The 16,994-nt window shown below is 40.8% G+C and overlaps 1 protein-coding gene across 6 annotated transcripts in view; it reads left to right on the top strand.

The window, feature by feature from the left end:
• The window catches only part of LOC137617265 (transmembrane GTPase Marf-like), a 76,956-nt gene that overhangs the window by 51,483 nt on the left and 8,479 nt on the right, over positions 1-16,994 (top strand). For all 6 annotated transcript variants that reach the window (XM_068347250.1, XM_068347254.1, XM_068347252.1 and 3 more), the window contains 5 exons: positions 596-749; positions 1,265-1,403; positions 3,158-3,335; positions 3,772-3,979; positions 12,050-12,171. In XM_068347250.1, the coding sequence (XP_068203351.1) occupies positions 596-749; positions 1,265-1,403; positions 3,158-3,335; positions 3,772-3,979; positions 12,050-12,171 (801 nt within the window). The remainder of the gene's footprint in view (positions 1-595; positions 750-1,264; positions 1,404-3,157; positions 3,336-3,771; positions 3,980-12,049; positions 12,172-16,994) is intronic.

The raw sequence follows: 16,994 nt of genomic DNA on the forward strand, positions 1-16,994 counted from the left end.
ATTAATAATGATGATAATAAAAAAATAGTAATAATGATAATGGACTTAAAAGACACCCTATTTGAGATTTGGCTAATGAGGAGTAATCAAGTCTTCTTTATTACCTTTGTCATAGAATTTTGTCATTACAGTGTTAAAAGTAACATTTTTTTTTTCACCTTTTTTTTATTCATTGCTGTTAATGTATGACTAATCTTGTGTAAGATATTTGCAATATTTAAAAGTATGTCCCTTAACTTTTTTCACTTTCCACTGTATAGTGCCACCAGATGCACCAATGTGTATTTTCTTGAGCATGATAGTTTTTTATTACTACAGTATTGTTTGAATTAGGCAAAAAACACTATTAAAGTGTTTAACATAAATTATACATTTATATTATGTCATTTCATAATTTTATGACTGAAGCTGTCACACAAACACTTCCTATTTTATCCTGTTTGACACATCTATTTTATATAGTACTAGGTTGCTTGTAGAACTTTTAAAACAACTGATAATTTTATAAGAGCAAGGATTTCAAGGAAGTCAGTGAAGATATCCTTCATTTTTTAATGCCTCTTATCTCCAATATTGATATCTTTGATCAATCTAGGTTCGCAAACAGCATTTGGAGCGAACGATAGCCTTTATGAAGGATGAATTGAAGGTGATACAGGGACAACAAGCAGAACAGAGGATCTTCTTTGTGTCGGCAAAAGAAGTTCTGCAGCATCGTTTAAGTGAATCAAGAGGGCAGCCAAATAACAGTAAGAGAAACAAATGCTTTTGAAGTTATATGACTAATGCTTCTTAAGATTATTGACCTTTTATCTTACAGTGCTACTTTGGGAGGAAAAATAATTGATGTTGTAATGAGTTTATCTCAATTTAATCCATCCATATACCAAGGCACTTCCCCCAAGTTTGGGGCATAGCCAAATACTAATAAAAAATCCTGAAGCAGAATCATGAATGTTGTTGATAAACTATTTTAGCTTACTTTATTTGAGTTTACCTTGCAACAGGTTTTTTATAGAATTGGAAAATTTTGTACTTCACAAATTCATCCCATTGTATATTTAATGTCAGAAGTCAGATAAATGGGGTTGTTTTTTAAAAACTTGTTTAATTGATAATATCTCTAAACTCTATGGATAGAGCATTTTTACGTTTAATCATTTAGTAGCCCCACCTTTTTTACCATACCTGTACTGTATATGCTGTTTCTTACCCTATAAGACACAACTAGTTTCTAAAAATTTTGTTTTTATTCTCCTTACAGCATCTGGATATCCAGAGGGATTTACTAGTCGGTATTTTGAATTTCAAGATTTTGAGAAGAAATTTGAAGAATGTATATCAAAAACTGCAGTTATAACAAAATTTGAACAGCACACACAAAGAGGGAAAAGTATATCAGGGTAAGATACTTTTATTAATGAGACTGAACTGTTCAATGTTCTTACCAGTGCAATTTTGTAGCTTATGTATTATTTGTATGTGCTGTATGTTGTAGAACATGTTTTGCACTTCTATCTAATTTCTCTTCCTCTTGTTTTGTTAAAGTATTTATAGTTTATATTGGAAATATTTATTTTTGTTGTTGCTATTCCTAAAATATTTTATTTTTCTTGTTTCCTTTCCTCACTTGGCTATTTTCGCTGTTGGGGTCTCTGGGCTTATAGCACCCTGCTTTTCCAACTAGGGTTGTAGCTTAGCAATTAATAATAATAATAGTAATAATAATAGTAATAATAATACTGTAATATCATAGGTCTAATGGACACAATTCATTGATAGCTCATGTGAATTATTCTTAGTAGTGTTTCTATGATCTTTTCATTCCTAGGTGACAGAATTTTAGTTTTTCCAAACATTCGCTCAATTTTGTAACATGAAAGGAGTTTTCTTGATTTGGTTGTTTGGTAATATTGTTCGGATTAATCAGTATGCTTTTCATAAAGAATTTTGTATATTTATGTAACATTGATAATTAGGAAGTATTTATATGTTATCTGGGGAAGTAAAATACGTGGCAATGGTCGAGCATTTAATAAGTTTTTTTCTTGCTTAGAGAAAGTTTAGTTCATGCAGGCAATTCTGTTTTAGGTTAGTGTGATAGTCTGCAGGTGCTAATTGAACATTTGCCAAAGTTGTTATTACCGTTAGAATCTCACTGATTGGTATTCATTAGGCAATTCTGTTTTAGGTTAGTGTGATAGTCTGTAGGTGCAAATTGAACATTTGCCAAAGTTGTTATTATCGTTAGAATCACCCTGATTTGTATTCAATAGGTGCCTAGAGATAGAGACGTAAGCTAGTTGCTTTAATTCTAGTTTGATCCTTAAGACCCAGTAAAAATACCAAATGTACATAGTTATCAGTTTTCTCTCTAGAACACTTTCAGGATGCAAGAATTATTAAAAAAAAGCAGTATGACTTTGTCTGCCTCTCGGAAATTCAAAAAAAAAAGGATCAGAACTTTGTCTGTAATTACAAGTTAGACATACTCAGAACCTCATTAATTGCCAGTTATAGATAAAATTACTTGGAACATCCTGATGGGGGTTGGATTTTGTTCCAGCTTTTGTGCGACTTCAGATTTACCATTAAAACACTATTTGAAACGTTTTATGTAAGAAATGTTAGGTTTTCCAACTTAGTAAGCAGAGAATTGATGAAAATTTTTGTAATATATTTTTGTGTGAATTCCTGTTAGCCAGTTTATACCTGAGATTTTAGTATAGTATATGGTATGTTCATGGAAATTTTAAGCATACCTTCAAATATATTGAATCAAATCTTCCATACATTTAGTGTTATTTGGTTGGCACTCAGCTTGGTCATTCTATCATCCTCTTTGTTTAGTTTGTCAATCCTTATCCAATGTTTTCCTAAATCTTCTGCTGAGCTTGAGGAGAGTTCTTCAACCCTACAGGAATTGTCTAAGGTTGAATTAATGATTAATATTTTCCTTGTGCCAATTTTATGATTATTCCATTTAGTGATTTAAATCTTATTGGAGAGTGATTTTATTAATGTTTTTAAAAAAATGTTTGATTTTGTTTAGAAGCTCTAGGAACATGTGTGTTTTGTTTACAGCTTGACTTTATTAATTGTAATTCATTTGTGACAACTGCATTTCAACATTGCTTATTATTTATCTTTGTAACAGTGAAATTCAGGTTATAGTTGGTAAAGTCATGGAACGGTCTTGGCAAGAACGGGAAGAGAAGATGAAAGAAAGACAAGCTCTTTGGGCCACATTAGATCACACAGAGAAGGAGTTACATGCATTGACAACTCAGATGAAGGAAAAAATCTGCTCTATAGTAGAAGATGTAGAACGCAGAGTAAGTTACGTTGTTGCATTTTTAATACTTGATATTGACAAATTAATTGTTTGAAGTTAACAGGAAGTTTAATTGAAATATTAAATGAATTGTTTGGTTGGTTCATGCGGAGTTTGTGAACCAGCAGAAAACTTCATAATTTTTTAACAATATTCTTTTCTAATTTTTACCGTTCTTAAAACAAATAAACCTTTTGGAAAACCCAAAGGTTACTCAATAGTCGTAATAATAATCTAAAATTTGTCATGTCATGATTTATGGCACTTCAAACAAAGGAGAATTATTTTCCTTTTGGTGATATTTTAATTAGGATGAGTTTTTTGAATGTCCAAAAAGAGAAAACTCTTTTGAAAGTGAGTATATATTACATATATGTAAAATAATAGATTTAGATGTAATTTGTTCATAAATATGTTGTCATTGGTTATTTCTACAGGTGTCTAATGCTTTGAATGAAGAAATTAGGCGACTATCTGTACTGGTAGATGAATTCAACGAGCCTTTTCATCCAGATCCTCTTGTACTGAATGTTTACAAAAAGACCTTACACTCTCATGTAGAATCTGGATTGGGATCAAATTTAAGGGCACGACTATCATCAGCTTTAGCTCTAAATATAGAAAGCAGCCAAGCTGAAATGACCAGTAAGTTTTCTGGTTTTTACAATTTAATAAAATTTTCAGTAGTGAGTACGAATTCTTTATATAGGAAATGGAATCTATTTTATTACTTTGAAGCTATCCATGAACTGACTAAAATTGATTTAGAACTTTTTGATGTGATAGAAATTTTTGTGAACTTCTCCATAATTTGTCAAGACTTGTTAAGAATCAAACTGTCAATTTTGTATTTTCACTCGTCATTGATAAGGTAGCTCTTTAGCATTACATTTCTGTCACAAAAAATTGAAAAGTAATTGACTGTACCCACATATTCCTTTCTTGAGTGGCAGCACCATTGTTCATTATTTGTGTAGTCTGATTAGTATTTTAAGGTGAAAAATTACTTTATTTCTATACAACTGCACTGTCATTCATATTGCTACTCTCTCAAAGCTGGTTGAATGTCAACATCTACCCTAAAACAAAATGTTTTCCATTTGTTTTCTTTTTAATAGCCCTGCCCCTCTAGAGTACTTTATTATTTGATCATATGGTGGTGTATGGTAAGGATTATCTTCAGACAGTTGCTGTTCATGTAAAAGATTCAAGTCACAAGCGAAAATAGTCTGAATTTGGGGAAAAAAAGAGAAAATCAGGTTATCTGATTATGGTGGAAGTGTGGTGTCTCATGCCATATAGGCTATCCTGAGCTGCTCTCTCAAAAGACCTCAGGTCTTTCTGTTGGAAAGCCCTTGCATTTCTGTTATCTGGTCAGCTCTATACGGAAACTGGATTTCTAGATATGAGACCGGGCTGGCAGTCTTGTTCCTAATATTCTTATGGCCGCTGAAGCAAGCATTCGTGAGGAACCTTTTTTCACGTTTGTTAGTATTCAGGCCTATTGAATTGTTCAAGTTTACTGTGAGTCGCAGTTAAAATATTAAAATCTTTAAAAGTGTCGGTTGAAGCTGAGTATTTTTCAATATCAAACTTACCCGATGATCATATAGCTGCATCCCTGCTGCCCGACAGAAAAAACCTACGGGAGGAATACGCCAGCGATCGCTATACAGGTGGGGGTGTACATCAACAGCGCCATCTGTCAAGTAGGTACTCAAGTACTCGATGTCAACAACGAACCAATTTTCCCTCTGTCGTGCCACAGGCAAGACCTACTAAATACGCCGTCCCTAACTGGATTTGTTTTCACAACGATTTGGTGAAGTACACTATTCCAGTTTTGAGCTTTCGCTATGCAGGGGTTTTTTCTTCATTTCAAAACTTGAACTCGTTTTGGATAGATTTAATTATGGTGACGAAGAGAGTATGGACTCTCTTTCACTTTTAAATGGCCGACCCTTCCCTTAGACGGAAGTGTTGGTGACGAAGAGAGTATGGACTCTCTTTCACTTTTAAATGGCCTACCCTTCCCTTAGACGGAAGTGTGTTTAGGTTTTTGGTAATTTTGCTTAACAAGTTATAGATCTATTTATTTTATATCTCTCCGTCTTTATAGGCCTCTTCGATTAACTTTCCATTTATTATAAACTTATAAAAATTAATTTTTATATTTGTTTATATGCGACCTTTCCTAATAGTAGGCGGTCCTTACTTGGAACCGAAGTTAATTAACATTGAGCCCGTCATATCGTATTTTCCTTTTAAGAATTTATACTTTTTTAATTTTAATGTTTTTGAAAGAATTTCTTTGATAGTCTCGTACTGTTTTCAAAGATGAACTAACGTTTAGTTTAGTCTCCGCAGTTGTTGACGTTCAGAACGTTCAACATGCGCTCTATCGTTACGATAGAGAGAGAGTATTTCACGGTTTCACGTTGCAGTAAGAGTAAACCGATTCTAGCGTTTCGTTCATTCTTTCTTAGCTTAATGGTTTAAATTCTAAATAAAGGAACTTTTTATTTGGGAAACCTTTCAGTTTTTTCCTTTAGCAAATAATATGTTTTAACGATATATAATTGGGCTCTTCTCTCAGGTTCTAAGTCAAGAGAGAAGAGTGAGAGAGATAGAGACGGAGGGAGAGAGAGGAGAATAAACGTTTCGTTCAAGCGGGTAACGTTGTTCTCGTTTTTTTTTTTACTCTTCTCCCTAGTCGCTGTAGGGGAAGAAGGTAAAACGTTTCTAGAGTTTTATTCTTGTTCCCAGGCTTTATGCGGTGAGAGATTTTAAACGTAGTTTATTTGATCTAGTGTTTAGTCTCTTTTCCAGCCACTGAATTCTTTATCTTTCATTATGTTTTTCTGTTGCATTGTAAAACAGTTTTCGCAATTACTACCTTTTAATGAAGGATAGGATTGCGTGTTTCAGGTACAAATCACTTAAAGTTTCGATTTCAGTGAAATAAGTGCAAACAGAAAATCAAAAGTGATAAAGTGATATGCGCAAAGTGTTACAGTGTTGCGTTCGAGGGTTCGTCTGTTCGTGCCAGTTGTTCACCTAGTCCGATACCTTTTACAAGCTCCCAAGCCCAGGGGAGAAGTAATGTCGAAGGACTGATGGGTTCCACAGGCCTTGATCGACGAACAGACGTTTCCCTCGGTGGTTTCGGGTGTATCTACACACGTTGCCGACGTGATCGCCCCACCCACATAAAGACGAGAGAGCCCATTTATTCCTCGTCTGCGGAAGAGGTTTCTCGCAGAAACCATGGACCAAATCTTGCAGCTTTAAGTGCAAGTCGGTCCCTTCCGCGCAAGTCCAACGGCCTAGGTGTAGCCACTGGGTCAGTTCGGACTCGCTGCAGTCATCCGACGACTGCACACCTCCCAAGAGAGGCAAGGTGGTACCGCAACAGGCAGTAACTCCGTCTGTTGCCGCACCAGCTGTTTTAGACCCTCAGTCACAACGGACAGTAGCTCCGTTTGTTGCCGTCTTTGGTAGACCCTAGTGGTCCATGCTGCAGACTATGCAGTCTCAGCTTGCTTCCTCCTGTTAACCTACAACCTGCCACGGTTGTGCGCTCAGTAGATACTGCGGCTGCCAGCTCCCACAGTCCACCTGTGAGAGCTCCACCACCGATGCGCAGTCGACCCTGCCAGACGCATGCTCATGCTGCACCCTCCGTTGACATGCGTGAGCTACCGCATCAGCAGTGGGAAGGTGCTGTCAAGCTGCCGTGTTTTGACGCAATGCGGCATGCTCCGCAACCCACGGCAGTCCCTCCCACGCACCAGCACTCCGCTTTTGTTGTTGCCAGCTCCCACACTCCGACTGCGGAGAAGGTTGACGATGCACCCGTTGGCCTACAGCCTTCCACGGTTGTGCGCCCGGCATGGCTGCCTGCTCCCACACTCTTGTTGTGAGAGCTCCTCCACCCATGCGCAGTCGACCCTGCCAGACGTATGCTGACTCCCACAGACACACGGAGCACTCCGTTGCCGTGCGTGAGCTACCACAAGCTGCCGTGTTTTGACACGGTGTGTCAGCCTCCGCAACACACTGTGGTTACCGCCACTCGCCCGCAGCAAACTAGTCAGTCAGGAGTTGAGGCTTCCCCACACAGCTTTGGTTGTTGCCAACTCACAGACTGTCAAACAGTTACATGACGTTGCCTTCTGGTCTGCTACTAATACACCAGTGCTGTATGTCCTCACGCACCTGTTGTGGTTGACAGTTCAGTTTTTGACAGTTCACAGACTGTCAAGCAGTTTCGTAACGTTGCCTTCTGGTCTGCTGCTTATGCACCAGTGAAACCCTCACTGAGATAACCTAGCTTTTCTCGGACATGGTTCCTGTAGATGAGAAAGTGCTGTTCTCCCTCCTTCTGATATTCCCTTGAGGACTCTGTCATTTGGAGAGGAGCCTTAAGCTGCTTAGCCTCCTATGGACTTTAATTAAAGCATAACATGCTTCCAGGGAGGGTAAATGGTTCCGCTTCAGTCGCTAACCCCGTCTGTTGCCACACCTGCTCCCATAGACCTTGGGCTTTGTTGCAAGACATGCAGTCCAAGCTTAGTCCTTGATAGAGGATTTTTTACGGAGAAGAACTTTCTTGCCAACAACCTTCCTACCGGTTGGTTGTACGCCCTGTTGACGCTGAGATATCCTACTCACGTCCGCCAGTTGAGATGGTTCCTCCTCCGGTGCGACCCAGTGTGGGTTGCCAGTCGCACGTTGACGTTAAGCGACTCTCGGAGGTGGTTGTGGACGTTCAGTGTGTCACTAGGAAGACGTTCAACAACCAGCAGAGGTGTCTTGTTGTGACGCAGTGCGGCAACCTCAGCAACCCAATAAGGGGTTGTCTGCACAACCCAGACAGTCTAGACAGTTTCGGGTTGTCGCTGTACTTCCTCGCTTCCCCATGGTTGACAGTTCACAGACTGTGCAGCAGTACCATGATCTTGTGTCCGGCTCCGTCACGCATCCACCAGTGCGACCGGATTCAGCGATTCAGACGTTGCCCACTCCGTTGCCGTTTCCTCATCAGTTTCGGATGAGGAACCCTCTGATGAGGACATGGCTGAACAAGACGATCAACCCCCAGCCCTGCTATCCATCCAGAAGATGCTGAAGAAGGAACACGGCCCTGTCAGGCTGTGGATGAGTCTGGTTAGGACACTGTCATCCGTGGTTCAATTGGTGTCACTTGGAAGACTACACCTCCGTCCTCTTCGGTTTCATCCAGCTCTTCACTGGAAAAGGGACAAGACGCTAGAAGCGGTCTCGATCCCGGTTTCCGGAAGATAAGTCTGGTCTGACTGGATGAAAGGACTTTATCAACCTTTGATAGGGTCTTCCCCTGACTGTTCAGACTCCCAACCACGTTCTCTTCTCAGACGCATCGGACGTAGGCTGGGGTGCGACCTTAGGCGGTAGGGAATGCTCGGGATTATGGAACTCGAGTCAAAGGACAATGCATTTCAACTGCAAGAAGCTTCTGGCAGTACGTCTGACCTGGAAAAGCTTCAGGTCTCTCCTTCAAGGCAAAGTAGTGGAGGTGAACACGGTCAACTCCCTGCTTTGATGTACATCTCCTAGCAAGGAGGGACCTACTCTCTGACATGGTACGAGTTCGCAAGTGACCTCCTCTCCTGTTCAACAGGTCTAGACCTTTCACTAGTAACAAGTTTCTTCCAAGGCAACTTGAATGTCTTAGCAGATTGTCTCAGTAGGAAGGGACAATAATTCCAACATATTGGACCCTCCACAAGGATGTATGCAAGAGACTTTGGGTCACCTGGGGCCAGCCAACCATAGATCTCTTCGCAACCTCGATGTCCAAGAGGCTCTCAATACTTTGCTCACCTATCCCGGACCCAGCAGTAGTTCTTTTAGATGCCTTTCTACTAGATTGGTCTCATCTAGATCTATATGCATTCCCTCCGTTCTAGATTGTCAACAAGGTACTGCAGAAGTTCGCCTCTCACGAAGGGACAAGTGGACGCTAATTGCTTCCCTCTGGCCCGCGAGAGAATAACTTACCGAGGTACTTCGAAGGCTAGTAGACGTTCCCAGAACTCTTCCCCTAAGGGTGGACCTGCTACGTCTGCCACGCGTAAAGAAGGTACTCCAAGGCCTCCACGCTCTTCGTCTCACTGCCTTCAGAGTATCGAAAGACTCGAGAACTAGAGGTTTTTCGAAGGAGGCAACCAGAGCGATTGCTAGAGCAAGGAGAACATCCACCCTTAGAGTCTACCAATCGAAGTGGGAAATCTTTCGAAACTGGTGCAAGTCAGTATCCGTATCCTCGACCAGTACCTCTGTAACTCAATTAGCTGACTTCCTCTTATATCTGAGGAAAGAGCGATCTCTTTCAGCTCCCACTATCAAGGGTTACAGAAGCATGTTGGCATCAGTCTTCCGTCACAGAGGCTTAGATCTTTCCAACAATAAAGATCTACAGGACCTCCTTAAGTCTTTTGAGACCACGAAGGAGCGTCGTTTGGTTACACCTGGTTGGAATTTAGACGTGGTTCTAAGATTCCTTATGTTAGACAGGTTCGAACCACTTCAATCAGCCTCCCTGAAAGATCTCACCTTTAAGACTCTTTTCCTGATATGCTTAACCACAGCTAAAAGAGTCAGTGAGATTCATGCCTTCAGCAAGAACATCGGATTCTCATCCGAAACGGCTACATGTTCTACATCTTGGTTTTCTAGCCAAACACGAGCTGCCTTCTCGCCCTTGACCAATATCGTTCGATATTCCAAACTTATCGTATGGTTGGAAATGAACTAGAAAGAGTATTATGTCCTGTAAGAGCTCTTAAGTTCTATTTTAAAACCTTTACGAGGCCCGTCTGAAGCTTTATGGTGTTCAGTTAAGAATTCATCTTTGCCTATGTCAGAGAATTCTTTATCCTTATTTTATCAGACTGTTAATACGAGAAGCTCATTCCCTTCTGAATGAGGAAGACCAAGCTTGGCTGAAGGTAAGGACACACGAAGTTAGAGCTGTCACAACTTCCGTGGCCTTTAAACAAAATAGATCTCTGCAAAATATATTCGACGCAACCTATTGGAAAAGCAAATCAGTGTTCGCGTCTTTTATCTTAAGAATGTCCAGTCTCTTTACGAGAACTGCTATACTCTGGGACCATTCGTAGCAACGAGTGCAGTAGTGGTGGGGGCTCCACCACTACAATTCCCTAATTCCATAACCTTTTTAATCTTTCTCTTGAAATATTTTTGGGTTGTCCGGAAGGCTAAGAAGCCTTTCGCATCCTACTTGATTTGGCGGGTGGTCAAAATCATTTCTTGAGAAGCGCCTAGATTAAAGGTTTTGATGAGGACCTTTAGTATGGGTTGCAACCCTTCATACTTCAGCTCCTAGGAGTCGCTCAGCATCCTATGAGGATCGCGAGGCTCAGTAAGGAAGACGTACTTAAAAAGGCAGAGTAATTGTTCAAGTCGTCTTCCTTACCAGGTACTTATTTATTTTATGCTTGTTATTTTGAATAACTGCTAAAATGAATTACGGAATACTTAGCTCATAATGTCAACTTGTTATGCTGGTCTCTACCCACCCCCCTGGGTGTGAATCAGCTATATGATCATCGGGTAAGTTTGATATTGAAAAATGTTATTTTCCTTAGTAAAATAAATTTTTGAATATACTTACCCGATGATCATAAATTAAAGGACCCACCCTTCCTCCCCAATAGAGAACCAGTGGGACAGAGGAGAAAATTGGTTCGTTGTTGACATCGAGTACTTGAGTACCTACTTGACAGATGGCGCTGTTGATGTACACCCCCACCTGTATAGCGATCGCTGGCGTATTCCTCCCGTAGGTTTTTTCTGTCGGGCAGCAGGGATGCAGCTATATGATCATCGGGTAAGTATATTCAAAAATTTATTTTACTAAGGAAAATAACATTTTCAGCAGGTGTAACAAACCTATCTCCTTCATGGGACAAGAAGCATCTCATCTAAGATTACAGTTGCAACGTAAGTCTAAGTTAGAGGTACTAATATTTGGACCTCTCTTCTTTCCCCTCTTGGAGTGCAGCGGTTGTGCTGTTATTTGCTGGATGGTTTATAAGTAGATATAGAAGTATCCCCTCCATCCTTCTTAAGAGAGGGATGATGGATGCAAAGGTGTACTGTACATACTTTAAATGACCACACTCTTCAGATAGCTCCTTTTAGGGTAAGAGGTTCTTCACTAACCACCTGTTGCCAGATAGGAAGCTTTGCCATTACCTGAGATTCTTTTCCCAGTTGCTTGGAGGTGGACAGGTGCCACCATTTACACAATTCCATAGGATAAGTCTCCTATTAAGGGATGAGGGTTTTCTACGTGTGTAAAAACAAATCACAAATTAGTATTTTGTATTTTAACTCATTATACAAGCCTAAATCCGTAAGTTGTACTTCCCACCTCATTTACCTCTCAAGTCCTAGGTGAAGATCAAAGTGGCTATTCTGAGTACTGGTGAGGGTTGAGGTTTCCCTTCACTTGCTTGTAACTAACAACACTTTGTTAAGAATTTTAAGAGCTAAGTTCCGGCTATGCTGAAATCATAAGTCAGGCTTGTATAGTTTCAAAAAATACAAATTACTTTAGGAATTTGTTATTATTAAAATTCTGTTCTCAATAGTTATTTTGTGTTCTGATATTTTGTGAAAATACAGTACTGTATTCCATTTCAGACCGAATGTTGGCACTGTTACACAGCGAAAGAAGGGAATTAGCATCTACAATGCTGCCACGAAGAGAGCCTTTCGAAATTCTTTACCGCCTTAATTGCGAAAATCTCTGTGCAGATTTTGTGGTAAGGAAAATTGATTTTATTTACGATTTTATTATTAATATTATCTTTATTTTAGTATTTATGTTGGTTAGTTGCTAGTTATCTTTATGATTTGGGCAGTTTTGATAAAGGTAATATGCTCTGATAAGCTGCTTTTACTGGCATATTTATTTACTGATAAAATTCCTAAGGTAGTTTACCTTCCAATTGTATTGAATGTATTTCTTTCTTTCTTTTGTTTCATGCATCACTACTTTACATTGAGTTTTAATAGAGATATTATTCCATGCTACATTACATTGTATATGTACAGCAATATAAATCATTAGATTATAAAAAAAAAGTATTCTCAATTTTTTCGACAAAGTGCTTGGAAGTACGCTAAGATATTCTCTCATTCTTTCATGTGTGATATGTATTTTTCAATATTAATCTTACCCGATAATCATGTAGCTGTCAACTCCGTTGCCCGACAGAATTCTACGGAAGGGATACGCCAGCGATCGCTATACAAGAGGGGGGTGTACTCACAAGCGCCACCTGTGGCCAGGTACTGCAGTACTTCTTGTTGACACCACCTCAATTTTTCCTCTGTCGTGCCTCCGGCTAGACCTACATGGATACGCTGTTGATTCTGGAGTTTTTTGCTCACGATTTGGTGATGTATTTGCTCTAGAGTTTAGCTTTCGCTATTCAGGAAGTTTTATCATTAGCTTAGCTAGCTTTTGGAATTAATTTGATTAATTATGGTGACGAAGAGAGTATGAACTCTCTTTCACTTTTAAATGGCCGACCCTTCCCTTAGACGGAAGTGTTGGTGTCTAAGAGAGTATAGACTCTCTTTCTTAATTTTGCTTAACAAAAGTTATAGATTTATTTTATATCTCTCCGCCTTTTATAGGCCTCTTCGATTAACTTCCTTTTATTATAAACTTATTAAAATTAATTTTTATATTTGTTTATATTCGACCTTTCCTAATAGTAGGCGGTCTTTTCTTGGTACCGAAGTTAATTAACATTGAGCCCGTCATTTCGGTTTTACCTGTTAACATATTATGCTATTTTAATGTTTTTGAAAGAATTTCTTTGATAGTCTCGTACTGTTTTCAAAGTTGAACTAACGTTTTGTTTTGTCTCTGCAGTTGTTGACGTTCAGAACGTTCAACTTGCGCTCTATCGTTACGATAGAGAGAGAATTTTCACGGTGTCACGTTGCAGTAAGAGTAACCGTTTCTAGCGTTTTGTTCATTCTTTCTTAGCTTAATGGTTTTAATTCTAATAAAGGAACTTTTTATTTGGGAAATCTTTCAGTTTTTTTCCTTTAACAATAATATGTTTTAACGATATATATGATTGGGGTCTTCTCTCAGGTTCTAAGTCAAGAGAGAGAGAGAGAGAGAGATAGAGACGGAGGGAGAGAGAGCTGGATAAACGTTTCGTTCAAGCGAGTAACGTTGTTATCGTTTTTGCTCTTCTCCCTAGTCTCTTTAGGGGAAGAAGGTAAACGTTTCTAGAGTTTTATTCTTGTTCTCAAGCTTTATGCGGTGAGAGATTTTAAACGTAGTTTATTTGATCTAGTGTTTAGTCTCTTTCCAGCCACTGAATTATTTATCTTTCATTAGATTTTTCTGTTACATTGTAATTCTGTTTTCGCAATTACTAACTTTTAAGGAAGGATAGAATTGCGTGTTTCAGATACAAACCACTTAAAGTTTCGAGTTCAGTGAAATAAGTGCAAACAGAAAATCAAAAGTGATAAGTGATTAGCGCAAAGTGTTACAGTGTTGCGGTCGAGGGTTCGTCTGTTCGTGCCAGTTGTTCGCCTAGTCTGGGACCTCTTACAAGCTCCCAAGCCCAGGGGAGAAGTAATGTCGAAGGACTTATGGGTTCAGCAGGCCTTGATCGACGAACAGACGTTTTCCCTCCGTGGTTTCGGGTGTATCTACACACGTTGCCGACGTGATCACCCCACCCACACAAAGACGAGAGAGCCCTTTTATTCCTCGTCTGCGGAAGAAGTTTCTCGCAGAAACCATGGACCAAATCTTGCAGCTTTTAAGTGCAAGTCGGTCCCTTCCGCACAAGTCCAACTCCTAGGTGTAGCCATTAGCACTGGGTCAGTTCGGACTTGCTGCAGTACGACAACTGCACACCTCCCAGAGAGGCAAGGTGGTATCGCAACAGGCAGTAGCTCCGTCTGTTGCCGCACCAGCTGTTTTAGACCCTCAGTCTCAACGGACAGTAGCTCCGTTTGTTGTTGTCTTTCTTAAACTCTAGTGGTCTATACTGCAGTCAATGCAGTCTCAGCTTGCGGTGTTGATGCAGGAGTTTCAGGCAGAGAAGGTTAATACACCTCCTCCTGCGAGCGCTCCTCCTCACCGCAGTCCAGTCTGCCAGACGTACGAAGTTGAGGTTCCTCAAGCTTCCTCCATGCGTGAGCTACCGCGTTGGGAGTTGCCAGTTACCAGCGTTGTGCAGCAACCTCCACCTTCCTTAAGGCAACCTCAACAATGGGAACAGGAGTCTTATGCCTTACATCCTCCTCTTCCTTTGAGGCAAGAGTTTCTTGCAGTTAGACCATCTTCGAGGCAACAACCTCTTGAGGTACGACAACCTCTACCATCCTTGAGGCAGCCACCTCAGCTCTCGCAGCTGCTACCTCAACTTTCCTCAAGGCGAGAGCCTCAACTCTTGAGGCTAGCACCTCAAGAACCTCAACTCGTGAGACAGGAACTGCGTTCTGCGCAGCCGCTACCTCAACTCTCGCAGCTCACACCTCAAGAACCTCAACTCGTGAGTCAAGAGCCTCTCTCTGCGCAGCCACCTCAACCCTTGAGGCAAGCGCAACTCTTGAGGCAGGAACCTCATGCTATGAGTCAGCCACCTCAACGCATGCATCTGCCACTTTCTCCTCAACTTGAGCCTCTTCCCATTCAACTTTGAAATAACAAATGACAATAATAACACCTCATTACTTTCATAACTTGCATTTGTAAACATATACATGTATGCCTATACAAACATTATGATAATGGAGGTTATTCGTATTACTTAAATAAAAAAATATATATGTATTCCTTGCAATATATTTTTAACAAAATCGCAAAAATATGGCAAAAATATCTTCAAAACAAAAATGAATCATGAGTTATGAATGTAATGTAAATATTATGTTGATATTAAAACCCCATGCAAGCATGCATGAAGTAATGCAGTGTTGCCAACAGGGCGAGTTTCCCTTTCCTGAGGTGAAGTAGATTATAGTACGTATATTTAGTGCAGCTTAATTCTACGATTATCATGCCGGCTATCAAATTCATCAACAAAACAGTCTAAATCAATTCCCTCGGCACGTGCACTTTCAATGGACAGTAATGCGATATTACTCAATCTAGCACTGGTCATGGAATTTCTGAGAAATGTTACACGCCATGCAACATGCTCTGCTTACCTTACAGCATGCTCTGCATACAGCATGCTCTGCATACAGCATGCTCTGCATACCTTACCGCATGCTTCTCAGTCACACATCTTTGGTTGTTGCCAACTCACTAGACTGTCAAGCAGTTTCATAACGTTGCCTTCTAGTCTGCTGCTTTTGCACCAGTGAAACCCTCACTGAGAGAACTTAGCTTTTCTCGGATATGGTCCCTGTAGATGAGAAAGTGCTTTTCTCCCTCCTTCTGATATTCCCTTGAGGACTCTGTCATTTGGAGAGGAGCCTTTAGCTGCGTAGCCTCCTATGGACTTTTATTTAAGCATAACATGCTTCCAGGGAAGGTAATGGTTCCACTTCAGTCGCTAACCCCGTCTGTTACCACACCTGCTCCCATAGACCTTGAGCTGTGTTGCAAGACATGCAGTCCAAGCTTAGTCCTTGTTAGAGGATTTTTTGTTTACGGAGTCAGTGTGTCACTGGGAAGACGTTCAACAACCAGCAGAAGTGACTTGTTGTGACGCAGTGCGGCAACCTCAGCAACCCGATAAGGAGTTGTCTGTACGACCCAGACAGTCTAGACAGCTTCGGGTTGTCACTGTACTTCCTCGCTTCCCCATGGTTGACAGTTCACAGACTGTGCAGCAGTACCATGATCTTGTGTCCGGCTCCGTCAGACGACTGGCTTTTAAGAGCTCCCACAAGTCGTCGCTGTCTGGAGATTCTCAGATGGACTATGGATCTGACCAAGGAACTGGGCCTCCTGGTCAATTTTGAGGAGTCCCAGCTCGTCCCATCCCAGACCATTGTCTACCTGGGTATGGATCTTCAGAGTCGAGCTTTTCGGGCTTTTCCGTCGGCCCCAAGGATCTTCCAAGCCCTAGAATGCATCCAGAGCATGCTGAGAAGGAACCGATGCTCAGTCAGGTAGTGGATGAGTCTAACAGGGACACTTTCATCGCTGGCCCTGTTCATCGTGTTAGGGAGACTCCACCTCCGCCCCCTTCAGTATCATCTAGCTGCTCACTGGATAAAGGACATGACGCTAGAGACGGTCTCAGTTCCTGTTTCCGAAGAGAGGAGGTCTTCTCGCGTGGTGTAAGAACAGCTTTCTTCTCAAGGAAGTCTACCTTTGGCTGTTCAGAAACCCGACCGCCGTCTCCTCTCGGACGCATCAGACACGGGCTGGGGTGCGACTTTGGACGGACAGGAATGCTCGGGAACATGGAATCAGGAGCAAAGGACACTTCACATCAATTGCAAGGAGTTGTTGGCGGTTCTTCTGGCCTTGATAAACTTCAAGTCCCTCCAGCTTAACAAGGTGGTGGAGGTGGACTCTGACAACACCACAGCCCTGGCTTACATCTTCAAGCAGGGAGGGACTCTTTCGTGGAAGTTGTTCTAGATC

Source organism: Palaemon carinicauda, chromosome 23 (genome assembly GCF_036898095.1).
Source record: "Palaemon carinicauda isolate YSFRI2023 chromosome 23, ASM3689809v2, whole genome shotgun sequence".
Classification (NCBI taxonomy): domain Eukaryota; kingdom Metazoa; phylum Arthropoda; class Malacostraca; order Decapoda; family Palaemonidae; genus Palaemon; species Palaemon carinicauda.